The sequence below is a fragment of the Schistocerca americana genome, chromosome X (genome assembly GCF_021461395.2).
Source record: "Schistocerca americana isolate TAMUIC-IGC-003095 chromosome X, iqSchAmer2.1, whole genome shotgun sequence".
NCBI classification, from domain to species: Eukaryota; Metazoa; Arthropoda; class Insecta; order Orthoptera; family Acrididae; genus Schistocerca; species Schistocerca americana.
Window position 1 is genome coordinate 989969476 of NC_060130.1, and position 16739 is coordinate 989986214.

The 16739-nt window shown below is 40.2% G+C and overlaps 1 protein-coding gene across 1 annotated transcript in view; it reads left to right on the plus strand.

The window, feature by feature from the left end:
• Positions 1-16362, plus strand: part of LOC124556427 (latrophilin Cirl) — a 799014-nt gene extending 782652 nt beyond the window's left edge. The window contains exons 17-18 of the mRNA XM_047130383.1: positions 4857-5060; positions 14146-16362. Of these exons, the coding sequence (XP_046986339.1) occupies positions 4857-5060; positions 14146-15168 (1227 nt within the window). The 3' untranslated portion in view covers positions 15169-16362. The remainder of the gene's footprint in view (positions 1-4856; positions 5061-14145) is intronic.
• The last annotated feature ends 377 nt before the right edge of the window (positions 16363-16739 follow it).

The following is a 16739-nucleotide window of genomic DNA, read 5'->3' on the forward strand; positions in this document are numbered from 1 at the left end:
AGGAATGATATGAGAACACAGTCAGAGCACAAATGATGTACAGACCCTTGCACTGATAGCTTTATGGCGTGACGGTAGGTGCCGATAGGCATGAGGTGTGCCCCGCACTGAGCACTGAGGCAGTGAGAGCAGCACTCAGAAGGATTAGCAATGCCACCTTGCTGCTGTCATCTAGGTCCATGCCTTGTGGCTGTCTTTTGAACTTGTCTGATTGGGATACCAGGACAATATTCCAAAATACTATGCTCAATGTATCTAAATGCTATGACAAATCTATGGCAGAACTGTCCTCCATTATGACATAGGAGGAAGTCAACCTGATGGTTATCCCAAAAAGTGATGGTTAGACGAGGTCATGGATTAAATGTAAGTGACAAGTCACAAACCTGATGATGCACTCAACAGAAATTTGTGGTGAAAAGCAACGTAGTGAATGGTCCCTGTGTCATTATGTGACACATGTTAGGAAATAAGTGGTTTTGCATGCATACTAGCATACGCATCTCCATTTGTCACTGTAGTAACTACTATGCTATATAGTAACAAGTATATGAGGCACTAGGAGAGCTAACATTGAAGCAATTACTATGTCAAATCAAATATATAAATCAGAAAATGCGTCAGAGAAATCTTTTGAGAACATTAATAAGTAATCACTAAATCATCTCTGTGGATCATATACACACATCAAAAAAAGTTTTGCATCACTCCAGTTCCCAGAACACCTGGAGATAGACATTGACTGTGGATATTGTATCACAGACACAGTCCCTTTGACTGTTCAGAGATGGCACTAAACCCGCCCAAAGATGTAAACAACCATCCATGAGCAGCACCTGTTAGATGGAGGGGGTCCGACAGCCGATCAGTTCCAGTCATTCCACCAGGAAAGGGGTACATGGCTCGTGTTGCCTGTAGTTCAACCATGCCTAGATAGTCACTACTGCGGTTTGATCATGTCTACATTATTACTTTGTGCCAGGAAGGGCTCTCAACAAGGGAAGTGTCCAGGCATCTCGGAGTGAACCAATGCGATGTTGTTCGGACATGGAGGAGATACAGAGAGACAGGAACTGTCGATGACGTACCTCACTCAGGTCGCCCCAGAGCTACTACTGCAGCGGATGACTGCTACCTACGGATTATGGCTCAGAGAAACCCTGACAGCAACATCACCATGTTGAATAATGCTTTTCGTGCAGCCACATGATGTTGTATTATGACTCAAACTGTGTGCAATAGGTTGCATGATGCACAACTTCACTCCCAATGTCCATGGCGAGGTCCATCTTTGCATTCATGATACCATGCAGCACTGCACAGATGGGCCCAACAACATGCTGAATAGACTACTCAGGATTAGCTTCATGTTCTCATCGCCAATGAGTGTCGCATATGCCTTCAACCAGTCAAACATCGGAGACATGTTTGGAGGTAGCCTGGTCAGGCTGAATGCCTTAGAAACACTGTCCAGCGAGTGCGGCAAGGTGGAAGTTCCCTGCTGTTTTGGAGTGGCATTCTGTGGGGCCGCGTACGGTCATGAAAGGCGCCATAATGGCTGTACGATACTAGAATGCCATCCTCTGACCGATAGTGCAACCATATCGGTTGCATATTGGCGAGGCATTTGTCTTCATGGATGACAATTCGTGCCCCCATCGTGCATGTCTTGTGAATGCCTTCCTTCAGGATAATGACATCACTCGACTAGAGTGGCTAGCATGTTCTACAGACATAAACCCAATCGAACATGCCTGGGATAGATTGAAAAGGGCAGTTTATGGATGACTTGATCCACCAACAACTCTGAGGGATGTACGCCGAATCGTTGGACAATCTGGACCAACATTGCCTTGATGAACTTGTGGATAGTATGCCATGACGAATACAGGCATGCATCAATGCAAGAGGACGTATTACTGGGTATTAGAGGTACCGGTGTGTACAGCAATTTGGATCACCACCTTTGAAGGTCTCACTGTATGGTTGTACAACATACAGTGTGTGGTTTTCATGCACAATAAAAAGGGCGGAAATGATGTTTATGTTGCTCTCTATTCCAATTTTCTGCACAGGTTCTGGAGCTCCTGGAAATGAGGTGATGTAAAATTTTTTTTTGGTGTATGTATTTCACTAAGGGAATGTAATGCTTCAAAGAATATATGGTGCAGGAATCAGAATGGTGCTTGCTGTCCATTAGTTGAGCAGGAAAGGAACTTATCTCTACAGTTTGTGATTAATGACTGAAAAAGGAGAGGAACAATGTAGAGTCAATGGAATGGCATTTTTCTGGGAAAGCCATGAGTGTAACCCAGTGATTGGCAGGCGAGAGAAGCTACTTCCTCACATCCCCTTCCTCCCTCCTCATCTCTCTCTCTCTCTCTCTCTCTCTCTCTCTCTCTCTCTCTCTCTCACACACACACACACACACACACACACACACACAAAAGAAAAAACAAAAAAACCTCCAGAAGCCGAATTCACTTCCTGTCTTGCCAGACAGACAAACGAATAATTTCAGTGTCAGTTTGTAGAAAGCAACATTTAATGGATACTGGCTCACAGAAAGTGTACCCAGGATCATGTGTTTCAAAGGACATATCCCTTCCAAGGAAAGTGAAATTAATGCAGAGTCTCAAATGTTCCCCAATAATATACACTACTGGAAATTGAAATAAGAACACCGTGAATTCATTGTCCCAGGAAGGGGAAACTTTATTGACACATTCCTGGGGTCAGATACATCACGTGATCACACTGACAGAACCACAGGCACATAGACACAGGCAACAGAGCATGCACAATGTCGGCACTAGTACAGTGTATATCCACCTTTCGCAGCAATGCAGGCTGCTATTCTCCCATGGAGACGATCGTAGAGATGCTGGATGTAGTCCTGTGGAACGGCTTGCCATGCCATTTCCACCTGGCGCCTCAGTTGGACCAGCGTTCGTGCTGGACGTGCAGACCGCGTGAGACGACGCTTCATCCAGTCCCAAACATGCTCAATGGGGGACAGATCCGGAGATCTTGCTGGCCAGGGTAGTTGACTTACACCTTCTAGAGCACGTTGGGTGGCACGGGATACATGCGGACGTGCATTGTCCTGTTGGAACAGCAAGTTCCCTTGCCGGTCTAGGAATGGTAGAACGATGGGTTCGATGACGGTTTGGATGTACCGTGCACTATTCAGTGTCCCCTCGACGATCACCAGTGGTGTACGGCCAGTGTAGGAGATCGCTCCCCACACCATGATGCCGGGTGTTGCCCCTGTGTGCCCTCGGTCGTATGCAGTCCTGATTGTGGCGCTCACCTGCACGGCGCCAAACACGCATACGACCATCATTGGCACCAAGGCAGAAGCGACTGTCATCGCTTAAGACGACACGTCTCCATTCGTCCCTCCATTCACGCCTGTCACCACACCACTGGAGGCGGGCTGCACGATGTTGGGGCGTGAGCGGAAGACGGCCTAACGGTGTGCGGGACCGTAGCCCAGCTTCATGGAGACGGTTGCGAATGGTCCTCGCCAATACCCCAGGAGCAACAGTGTCCCTAATTTGCTGGGAAGTGGCGGTGCGGTCCCCTACGGCACTGCGTAGGATCCTACGGTCTTGGCGTGCATCCGTGCGTCGCTGCGGTCCGGTCCCAGGTCGACGGGCACGTGCACCTTCCGCCGACCACTGGTGACAACATCGATGTACTGTGGAGACCTCACGCCCCACGTGTTGAGCAATTCGGCGGTACGTCCACCCGGCCTCCCGCATGCCCACTATACGCCCTCGGTCAAAGTCCGTCAACTGCACATACGGTTCACGTCCACGCTGTCGCGGCATGCTACCAGTGTTAAAGACTGCGATGGAGCTCCGTATGCCACGGCAAACTGGCTGACACTGACGGCGGCGGTGCACAAATGCTGCGCAGCTAGCGCCATTCGACGGCCAACACCGCGGTTCCTGGTGTGTCCGCTGTGCCGTGCGTGTGATCATTGCTTGTACAGCCCTCTCGCAGTGTCCGGAGCAAGTGTGGTGGGTCTGACACACCGGTGTCAATGTGTTCTTTTTTCCATTTCCAGGAGTGTATTTGAAATTTAATTTTAGTGGATATTTTCATTGGCTTCAAGGTGTCCGTCTGGTGCAGAACTGATGGCTGTTATTTATGTAATCCCATGTGACAGTATGGGACTAGGTCAATTTTCCTTACCCTCACTATGTTGATACCAGTACTCCTCCTAAGATTTGACCCAGGATTTTTTCCTTTTTTTTCTTTTTTTGTGTAGGGTTATGACCAGAATACAACTAGAAAAAAGGAGCAGGTAGTACACTGGGGTAAAATATTGAAGATTTAGTCACATAAATTCTTCTTCGAATCTTTGCCCACTGCTTTTAGCTACCTCAGGTAATTCTAATAAAATGTCTTGTCAGATTTGATCAGCTGTGTTATAAGATGAATAACTGCATTTAAAGGAGAACTGAAATGTACTTGGAATCATTAATATCCACTAGTTAACTCATTATCATGGGAGTAAGGTTAAAAGTACAATTTTTTCTCCTCCTCTTTCTCTTTCTCTTCGTCTTCTTCTTCCTCTTCCTTTTCCTTTTCCTTCAGTTATCTTATCAGTATAGCATACTGTCATGATATTTCTGCTGTCGTCAGCATGAGTTTTTTTTTAAGTACAAACAGAAAAATTCTCATCCCAAAATGCATGTGATAGAAACTGTGTTAATTTGTTGTATTTTATGCAAAACATTTCAGCACAAGAATTAGATTCAGATCTTATCCTGTGTAAAGTATTCAATAAGAATAGCTGAACTTAACAACCTGAGAGAAATTACAAAACTGGTGACTTTTATCAGGTGCGAAAGGAATACAGGAAGCTGGTGCGGAGGTACCCGTGGCTGCAGTGTAGGAAGAAGAGCAGCAGGAGCGGAGCAGCCAAGGAGCACGGAGGACGTGGCATGGCTTCCGGATCGGGCTCGGGATCTGGTTCGGGCTATGCTGCCAACAATCCCAACTCTCACTCGACGGACAGTTCGGCCCTGTCACCGCACGGCACTAGCGTGGGTACCTCGACTTCGGCGCGGGCGCTCGCTCGGGCGCGGCCCCACCACAGCCCCGGCGCCCCCGTCCCTGCGACCCGGCACGCTCAAGGTAACGCTGTGGCAATTCTGTCGGGCGGCCAGGCCCCGTCGAAGTGACCGCTCGACCGCTGTGGTGGGGCCCGCCTTAATCTGCCTGCCTCGCCTAGTGTAGTGGCTTTTGCATGTCGGCACGGAGCTAACGGTTGCGCTGCGCTGCACCGTGTGGTGTTGGGAGTGGCTGGGTCGGCACTTCTGTGGGCTTTTTGGAGTACTTTACTGATAAAAATACCGTGTGCTTCAAAAGTCTGCTGAAACTGAGTAAATATGAGCTACTGACTGTCATTATGCTCACAGATAAAACATGTTCTACCAAGAAAGCTTTCATCTATAGAACTGAATACACTGATACGTGAATGCTGTGCCCATGTTTATATAACATTTGTGCCACTTTTGTAGCCTTATAACTGAGAAGGAAAAACTAAATTATAACATGTTGTTTGTAAGTATTACTTAAACCAGTGTACATCAAATATGATGTGCTTCTGCAGTGCCATAGTTGCTTCTGGAAACTGAAGCAATTTTGGAGCCTGGAATGGAAGAACAAATCTAGCAACTGTGGCACTATGATACTGAATATAAGAATATATTTCTGTAAGTAAGTTTTAATTGAGTCAGGTAATATTTGTATAAAGATATTTAAACAGTGGATTTGTGTACCAACACTAAGCCTACAAGACCAATAATTATTATACTCGAATTACATTTTCAGTTCATTCAACATTATACATGTGTTTGGTTTCACACAAAGGGTAACCTACTATTTTCAATGCAATTCCTTACATTTTTCAAGACTATGAACCGTAATACTTTTCATGATTTAATCAACATTCACAGAAATTCTCTATGGTGTATGTATTACACATTTTGTTGGAGACAGATTTTATTGTATTCCATTGGAGATGGACATTAGTGAATTTTTAGCATGAGAATTTTTCCTTTGTATTTGATTCTTACTTCGTTCAGCACTTCAGTGCTTTCAGCAAGTGATAATTCAATAGTAATGCGTGGCTCTTCCATCCTCATTCTTTGTACCACAGTGTAATCTGTGTCTGAACTGATAAGGATGTTACTGTGAGAGATCAAATTTATACAATCTCCCCTTTCTTCACTTCAGCCAATGTGCTCTTTTTTCCACTCCCTCTTTTTCCCCATTCTTTTTCATATGGTCTTTTCATGAAAATAGTTATTTGACCATAACAGTGACTTCACATATGCTTATGGGAAATACCCTTTATGGTTACTTCATTCCATTGATAACTTTCTCTCTGAGAGAATTTTTTTAAATATGGTTGTTATGTGTATTTGCTTTGGGAACACACTGTGATAGAAAGTGTGTGTATTAATCATACAATACTTCAGATAACTTTAGATTCATAACTTGAGTCTATTACTTTCAGGACTGTAGCCTCTATATTTCATATTATCTCACATTGATTCAGAATTTATATTTGGAAGAGAAACTGTGGTCTAAGATGATGACTGTCTTCACTCAGTGGAAAAGAAAGTTCACTCACAATACACAGGAATTAATAATCTGGTTGGAGTGTAGATTTTTCTCATTAGTAAAATTACTTGCAAAAGATACTGCAGAGCATTTATAAAATGGATGTTCTCCGTGTGTGTGCTACATGTATGAGGTTACTTTTGCAACCATTTCATGAAATCTTCTCAATTCTTCCACCCTTACTTATACTGCCAACTTTTACAGTAAAATATTTATTTGTTTGACAGTAAAGAACTCTGTTATGGTATTTGGATTTGAAAAGCTTATTTTGTGTAGGTCATCTGCTGTTGCAGTATTTTGTCTACAGGTCTCAAATCTAGTAGTATTCCTTGATATGTCGTAAAGATCAACTTCATTGTATATTCTCAACTTTGTTCTTTTATGGTTTCGTGCAACTTACTTTAAGTTGCTATATGCTGTGGTAAGACTGCATCCACAATAACAAAGCAGTCAACGTAAAACTGTCTTGCCAAGATATGTGTATTACAGTAGCGAAATGTTATTAAGACTGAGGCACACAGTTTTCTTTATTTGGCCAGAAACATCATCCATCGAAAGTGGTGACTTGTGGGTGACACCATTTCTGTTTGTAACATTATTTCATATTTTCTGATCATTAGACATTCTCACTAGACAACAGACATTCATCACAAAACACACACGGTGTCTTCTTAATTTGAGTGATTTGAAATATCTGACAACTTAGTTTGAAGTTGTAGATGTAAGGTTCAGAATTATTTGAATGTCTCATCCATCATGTTTCAAAACTGCTGCTGAAGAACCGGGACTAGCAGTGGCTGCACGTACACGTTCATGTGAGGTGCTGGCTGAGGTATGTGGGTGTTTCAGTATGTGCTGACACTGCGGAGTCACGACTGCCTCGGCACTGCAGCCAACGGTCTCAACAGCGACATCCGGATTGATGTGGAACCGGCCGTCGAGGTGTGTGTTTCCCCCCTTCACTGCCCTGTCCTTTCAGAACATGAAGTATCAGAACCTAAATCAAATACCATTTCTCTCCGAACCTTGACCCCAGCCTCCACTGGGCACCTGGCATCGCTCCGTAAATCTTTGATGTCAAAGGTGAGCCTAACGTGCATGCTTCTCTGCGTCAGTCTTTGTGACCGTGCACGCTGCCAGACCCTTTCCTTCGTGCATCCTATAAGCAACCTGTCTGAGCTCTGTGCTCCTTTCTGTGTTGTAGATATCTGACTGATAGGGAAGAAACCCAAAGCAAATGGAATATGGAAAGAAAAGTTCAAGTTGTGAACTGAACTGAAATTGTTGAGGTGTACAGCCCATAAAGAATTATCATACTTTTTTGTGTAAAATCAATTTTATATGTTTTATGACTAGAGATGCAAATTGAAGTGAAGTGGGAAAGTGATGATATAGCTGGAATTCTTGGTAAGAATGTTAGAAATTGAGTTGTATCATTTTTGACATGCACAAAACCATATTCATGCCAAACATAATTGTAAACACTCGAAGTTAACTGAAAGGAACAAGAAAAGATCATTGGGATTAGATTTCACCCTTGAGTCAAGTCCATTACATTCTTCTCTAGCCCCATTTGTTGGTTTATTGCAACATTTTAGCATTTTAGCATGCAACTTAATTTGAGTAACACAATAAATATTCTGTAATATGAAAGAAGTATCAGATGAAGTGGAAGGACTTCTCTAGACAGTTCATTGAAGCTACCAATTACCTTTTGAATATTTAACATTGTTTCTGCCTGGTTATTCCTGAAAGGTCCTTATGATCGGAAAATTATGATGTGCTTGTTGTGTCTCCCATTATAGTATGTCATTAGACATTTAGTGGCAGAAGATGACCTGAATGTTACAACACTATGTTAAACAGAGTGATAGTGTTGGTGCTTCCTTCATATCTTGACTTGATCAGTGGAAAACAGACATATTTCAGATTTCTTCTTAATTCTGTAAAAGCACCTTACTCTTTATTTGAAGCAAGGTGTTATTTGTCTCTGGCCATGTTAAAATGTCGATGACAGTATTTGGCAGTGGTGATGTCTATAGTAAAAATGTAGTTGTTTATTATAAAGTGAGAAATTAAATTCATATAATAATATATGGTGCTGCAAATTGCAGTTCTCAGTACTGAAACGTGGTCATATTTTTCCTATTTTTCATGGCAAGACATTCTGCTGTAGCAGTATTGTCTGTGCTAATTCTATCAGGACTGCTGTGGATTGTGTTGGTCAATGTTATTTCAATATAATTTCATTTGAAAGCAGATATTTGTTGTACCCTATAAAGTTTCATGGAATAATAATTATTTGTATACTTCTCAAGCTTGCAGCCTGATAGTGTTGAAAGAGCACAATATTTTGCACACTCATCAGTTAAATATGATTTCAAATTCATTCTTTTCCAAAATGTTTCTGCATCATTTGAAGAAACCTGTAATACTGTGTAGCAAAATATCATGCCCTTTTAGTAAAACCACCTGGCTGCAAACCTAAGAAGAATTTAAGCAGATTCATTGTTTGATTTAGGTTTGTTTATTAAATTCCTGTTCGTTCCCTTATGTTTGTTTTTCATCATCTGATGGCATATAGCCATCGGAGCACTACATGTCTGTGCAGTCTGTTTAATGTACACATTCAAAAAATTCCTAAACATGTCACATTCCATTTAAAAAGACTACCTTACTAATGAAGAGAACACGTGGCCAGTCTTTGTTAAGCTGCTGCTACTTGTACATTTTTTGTTATGCCACATTCTAATACCTGACTGAAAACTGGTACCTCTTCCACAAATTGTTGTGGCCATAACTTGCTTCACTGATAATACCACTAATTCCAAATGTCTGTTGACCTGCTACAACCCTCACTCTCTTCCAGCATATAACTGTGCAAATAGTAATTGATCAAGATAAAGTACCATCCATTCCAAAACTTCGTGTTTGATTTTTACATACATGCACGACTTACTCTGCTGCAGAGTTATCTGTTATTGTTAGACTTTTCAAAAATAACATCATATAACTTCTCTGGGTAATATGAATTGTGGGTACGAAATATGCATAGAATGGGAGAATTATAAAAATAGCAGTGGAATAGGAAGAATTTTTACATGATCTCATTTACATGCTGTTTGATCTTTTGTTGTTAGTAAAATCCAATGCAGATGGAATTTTAACAAATATTATTGATTTACGGGATGGCTGCAATATTCTATATGCTTATCCCATTTTTTAGTGGAGAAATAGTCTTAATTTATTTTTCCTGGTGACTGAAAACCAATTACTAAGAACTTTACAATTTTCCTTTCTCATGTACAGTCAATAACTGAATGGAAACTGAGAAATGATAGTTAAATTTTTCAAAGTGTTAATTGTATTATACTTTTTTCCTTCTCATCAACAGAAACAAGCCAATTCACAAGTTAAACTTCAGTGTTTGAACTGTTTTTCATATTTTCTTTATTTCTTTTCTAGGTAATGTTCTTTAATTGCGTGTGTCACTATGTGGAGCAAGTACACAGAGCTTGTCTTTCCATAACAACAGTTCTTTCAGTTCATTTCTATGGTGAAAATACTGCTTTTTAGAGCTCTTTAAGTTCTGGATGTTCTTAATTACTTTTTGTTTTTAACTGTAGTACCTAGCATAGAAATAATTTATTCTAGTGTATAACAAATGGAAAAGATTGGGAAAAAAAGTTCTGTTGTAGAATTTTGCATATCTTTTTATTGGCATACATTCTGTTATACAGCTTTTGGTGTGAAATTCATTAATTTTATGGTTTTATTATTTCCCTGCCAGCACACCTCACTATGATCATCATCACACCCTACAAAACCAGAATTATTATATGGGAAGACATGCAAGCTTAGATCCATTCATTTTTGCTAAGTGTTCATGCATTTAAGTTAAAATGTTGTATTTGGTTCATCCTTATTGTTGTTTTTCATACTTGTATTTGTCATTTATGTCACTAGTTAAGTATTATTCAAATGATTCATATTTGTTGATGACTGTACAGATATAAAGGCCATGAAATTTTAATTTGTTATGAAATGTTAAAAATGTAAAAATACAGATTATAGTTATAATGAAGTCCTCCACATTTCCTGAAACAATTATTTCAAAACAGGTGGTGTAGTAACTTTGTTCTTGTACTTCAGGAAGAATGGGTGTTGGGAGTAGTAGCTGTCACCTGAAGCCTTTTGCTAAATTTAAGTGTACGTCAACTAATAAATAATAGATTGATTTTTAAAACTGGGAGTTCCTTAAGATGAGTAGAGTAGCTGCAGATCTCTTGTACCTTGTCACTGAAAGAGATCTTTGCTGTAAAGATGTAGTAATCTAGAGTGGTTTTTCCTTCATGTCATAGCATTCTAACAACAGAGTCCTTTTAAGTAGAACAATTTTACATTTAAATGTTGTGGAACAGTTTAGTAATAGTAAAAATTAGTAATTTGTATTTTTAGTCACTTGCTTGTTGGTACACTGACTACCTTTCCATCAAAATTATGATGCTACAATGGAAAATCCACATTGAATAGGAATAATGGTATTTCAGAAGATAACTCTCGTTGTAGAGTAGCCCAAGTGTTAAGCAGCAGATAATTGCATAAATTAGGAACTGAAAAATGATGAGATATTTGTGGACTATGCACTGGAATAGTAACTTGTCACAAGTTAAAACTTTGTGCCTGACTGGAACACAAAATCAAATCACTGTCATTTGTGGGAGGTATGCTACCAAGTAAAATAAGTGCTAGCTGTAAGTAAGTCTACATTCATATAATGAGTGACTGTACATACAGTGGTGGCAACAGTGAAGAGAGTAGAAGGGAAATGCAGTATGATAATTCTGTGCCTTATTTTGTCTAGTAGACATTTTCATTTTATGTAGCTATTTTCTAACAAAACATTAGAGTTGACCAGACTTTGTGTATCAAAGGTATTTTGTAAATTAGTTTAGCAGAACTTCTTTTCTTTGAAGATTTATGGTAGTACATTCTCTGCAATGTAGTATCATCGAGTGAATGATTTTCTTTGACGCGCATGGAGTTGAAAGTCGATGTTTTGGATTTTATCAGCCGTAATGGGTGAGATGCTCTTTGGAGGACTCTTTTATGACTAAGTTCAGTTCAACATGCAATAGAAGCGTAAAATAAAGAAAGAAATGATTACACATATAGAAAACTTGATAGAACGAGCGATCACTGTTACTGACTTTTGTTCTCTTATTTTGGGACGGACACACACACACACACACACACACACACACACACACACACACACACACACACACACACACGAGAGAGAGAGAGAGAGAGAGAGAGAGAGAGAGAGAGAGAGAGAGAGAGAGAGAGGGGTAAGTAGCTAACAAATGAAGGAGCAATTCAGCATTTGCTTAACATGACTATTAACAAACTTCAGTGTTATAAGCGGTGCTACAAATTGTTTAGGTAAAGACAACAAATCCTTTTAGTTAAACTTAGTTTTTACTTTATATGTTCTGATAGAAATATAATTTTTTGGCTATAGGCACACACAATTAACGTAAGCTGTCTCATTTGTACTTGGTCAGAAGGAAACAAACCAAGGTTCTTCATCAGGAAATGGTTTACATGCCAAAAGGAAATTAATTAGGTGCAACATATCAGTACCCTCCACTTACACAAGGGTACTCACATTTTCCATTAAAAGATTTCTGTTCTTTTAAGAACAAATGATGAAATGTTGCATTTCAGAGGACTTATTCATGCTTTCATTGAACTGTTATGTGTTTGTTTTGTTTCAAGCAGTGTATTTTTTTTAAAGAATAGTGCTGTGATAATGATGAACACACAAAATTTAATTCAGAAATTCTAAAACTATGACTTGCAACAGTATTTGGAATTTGTCCCTTATTAAACTAATTATTTCAGATGCAATTTTAATAAGATTTTTGAGCAGTAACACACACAGAAATCAGAAATGTGAAGACTGATATTTGTGACTGCATTTTACTGTACTTGACTTTAAAAAAATAATTAATGGATTATGAGCAGTAAATTACTAACGTCACTGAAAAAGGCAGACTTTAGATAGTTATATAAAGATTCTATTATTTTGCCAAGAGACTGTCCAACCAACATATAACCATCAGACTGTCTGGTTATCAGTTACAGTAGGCACTTTTGGAGAGAGCTATATCACTGTTTTCTCCGATATATATATTTATGCATGCTCTAAACTTAAATCAGTGGTGGTGGTGGTTCATGTAGACAGATTTAAAAAGTCTTTCACTTGATACTGCACACATTCATGGCTACATTAACTACTAAAACAGTTTTCAAGTGCTTCAGTTTTGCTTATTAAATTAAAGCCTATCTTGATGCTGGCACACTAAACACGGGCCATGGTTATTTGCATGTTTCTCTTAGAATGAACTGCCTAAGGTGTGCAACAGCAAGGCAGCGCTTTGGGGGCTTGGTTTGCAGTCACTGCTGCTGGATATGGTGACAGTCGTATCACTAATTTCTACTGCATGTGCCAGTCTTAGCAAATTTATGTGCCACAGTGGGATGGAGAAAATCAGTTCAAGAAATTTATAGTCTGATATGATGTGCAATAGCATTAGTCTTTTAATTTACACACACTTCTTACTTATGCAGTAACTATATTTCTTTTTCATATAATTATTGTGTGTTAAATTTTATATTAATTTTATAAATAATTGTGTGTGTACTGCAAAAACAGAAACTTCTCTTGCGCTGTAGCAGCTACACTAGTGTTAAAATATGTGCCTGGGAGAAGCTGAAGTTTTGTGTGACAAGCACCAAAAAGAAAGAGCTAAGAAAGTGTATAGGAAACTAGTGCAGGAAAATAGTTTGCTTTTCCTTCTACAGCTCCAGGAATTAAAATCCGATATTTATCCGCTGATACACAGGAAGAGATAACAAGGAATTGTTAAAAAATTAGTTGTATATTAATTTAATGAACAGGAGCATTTATTTTTGTACAAACTGTAGACTAAACCACCACAGGGAAGGGCAGAGTAATGAATGTTGTGACTTATAACTGCCATTACTTTGATTAATTATGTCGTGTATAAGGAAAGGGATGAGGATATACAGTCAGTTGGAAATTTTGTCAGTATTTCCTGAAAATACGATTTAAGTATGTACAAAACTGTTACACACTTTAAGTGCTCTGCTCAGTAAAATAACACAAATTTTTCATAAATATTTTCTAATAAAAAGTGTTTGTTTTGGGTATTCTTCTTACAGTGCTGCCATTTCAGGAAATATTCTTTTGTTAATCATTGGTAAAATTGTACCCTTTACATATTAGACAGACTTGCAGGCACATGATCATTATTAAAAGAAGAGCTATTTTCTGAATGCACGAATTCGTGTGTCAGTGTACAATGTTATGCCACTATGTAACATACAGATGAGGTCTCAGCAATAAATATTTGTTACGGTACGAATATACTTGTTTCAGCAACATACTTACGTGTTCTTTTCCATTTGCAGAACATTTCGTTTAAATCGTACAGCCGTGATTCTGGACACGGTGGCTCTGAGCAAGAGGACTCTGGGACAAGTGCTAACCCGAGTACGTTACGTCTGCAACCGGCTGTGCGGGACAGGGAAGCCCGTACTGCTGGGAATGTCGGTGGAGCACCACGTTCTCCTAGTCCCTGGAACCACACTTACACCGAAATCCGTGATGCCGATCCCGTCTACGAGGAGGTCGGGCGACGAGCAGGTGTCGTGCCTGTGCACGGAGGTGCAGGAAGTAGTTCACGGCGGCGTGGTGGAGGTGCGGGTACAACTGCTGGGACACTGAGGGGTGGTAGCGTCGGCGGCCTGGACCACAGGCCACTAATCTCGGGTGGCGATCGTGACACGACTACACCACGTGCACGCAATGCTCGCACAGTTGCTGTACTTGACGGTGAGACAGTCGTTTGCCATCTGGAACCTGAACGTTACGATTCATGTGATTACGATCCACGTGACTACGAAGCTAATAGTTACGATTACGGCATCGGTGGCTACGACCCTCGCGACTACGACACTCGTGACTATGGAATTCATGGGTACGATCCACACGATTGTGAAGAGCAGCATCAGCAGACACAGCCACAACTACAGTCACAGCCACAGTCACAGTCACAGCCCCAGCCACAGTCCCAGACCCAGACACAGTCACATCCACACTCACAATCAGATCCGCAGTCACAGTCACAGTCAGATTCACAGCCGCAGCCACAGCCACAGCCACATTCACATTCACATCCACACCCACATCCACATCCACATGGACATGGACATGCACATGCACATGCACATGCACATGCACATGCACAGTCTCAGCCACAGTCACAACCACAGCCACAGTCACAGTCACAGCCCCAATCACAGCCACAGCAACAGTCTCACCATCACCACCACCACCATCGCCGGCGGCATCACCACCGTGAGCACCGCGAACATCGTGAACACCGGTATCCTTATGGGTCTCCGGCAGACACAGCCTACAGCGAATGTTAGGCAACTACTTTCTGTGGAATGAGTCTCGATCTTGTGATGAGAAATAATTGGTCGAATCCCTGCCACTGTATGCTGAAACTAGGAATAAGTAGGTTGTGCTTGATACTGTCTGAAAACGTGTAATAATATGCATTATCTTTCATTGTATGGCCATCCCTTGCTCTTCCTGCTCAGTGAACTGTAGAAGTTTTGGGTACTTTCGATGTGATTTGGTGTTGGTCACCTAAAAATGAAGTGTAATAATTTCACAATTAGTGTACTCCAAAGTTTTAAATGTGAAATCCTTCAGGAGAGATCCACAATGAGAATGGTGACTAAAGATGTAATATAAGAGACATCTGTGATCAAACAACGCAGATGGACACACATTCCTTTATGTCGGTGTCGAGGTTGATGGAAGCCTCTCCTACTCACTGATCACGCATTTCTTCCGTTACCTGATGCCACTCCCTTCCCCCTAGCTGACAAATAGAAAATGATGGCTTATCTGATGCTACCCCTCCTTAGTTGTAGAATCGTATATGTTCCCCTGGTTTTATCGTGCTGTGTGTTCTCTTTGTGTAACTGCGTAAGTTAACATGGATGTCAAATTATGCAAATTTGTGTAAAACTACTGATTGTCAGTCAATGTTACATTATATAAAATTTATATGTTCAGAGCAGAGTTGTAAACTGGATGTTATATTATATAAGATATGTATCCACATTAAATGCATATGAATTGAACTAAAGGAGACCACTGGTAGTCAGTTTCAGAAACTGAGTGAAATGTAGGTTCTGCAAGAGCTGACTGCCGTGAATTCCTTGGTTTGGTCTGTATTTGTTGTATGTTGTAGTGAAATGTGTGACAATTATCTTCTGTGTGTACCAAACTCCCACAAAAAGTGTAATATCAGTACCCTTCCTCCTGACTTACTGTGCATCGGAATACTGTAAATTTTTGTGTCATTTCCCTACCCCTTGCGATTCCCGTAAGATGTAACCGAAGTAATGTTTTCTGAGAATGGAATGTATCTATATATGTATGTAATGTAAATAAATGTCAGATAAGTCACCTGGAAAGATAAATTACTGTGTTTAGTTGAGAATGATTTCTGGACTCGGCCAGGTTGTATTTGTCTGAAAGACTGTTAACAGTTATGTAACGGACAATTTGAGATTGCACAACTGTTTGAAATAAATTATTTAAGAGTTTGTATGTTGTATTTTTTTATTTATACATGAAGTCCTTGTAGAAATGAAATGTGATGTAAATCACAGTCTGAGATTTGTATTATGTAACTGAAATCTAGGGAAAACTGACTGAAATACCCTTTGTTACTTTTTGGTGTAATTCAATTTACTCAGTTGCCAATGAGCATTGAAAGAATGAGAAATCTGCAGGTCGTATGGGGAAGGCGAAATATACTTTTCCCTTGATTCTTCAAGTGTTTGTTTTTTTTTTATTAAAGAAATGTATTCCACTGAAACTGTTGTAACACTTAATTGTAAAAGTCTCTCACTGTAACAATCAAAAAACAAAACAGATCATCAAATAAAATTTGTATTGCTCATTTGTACCTTAATGGAGA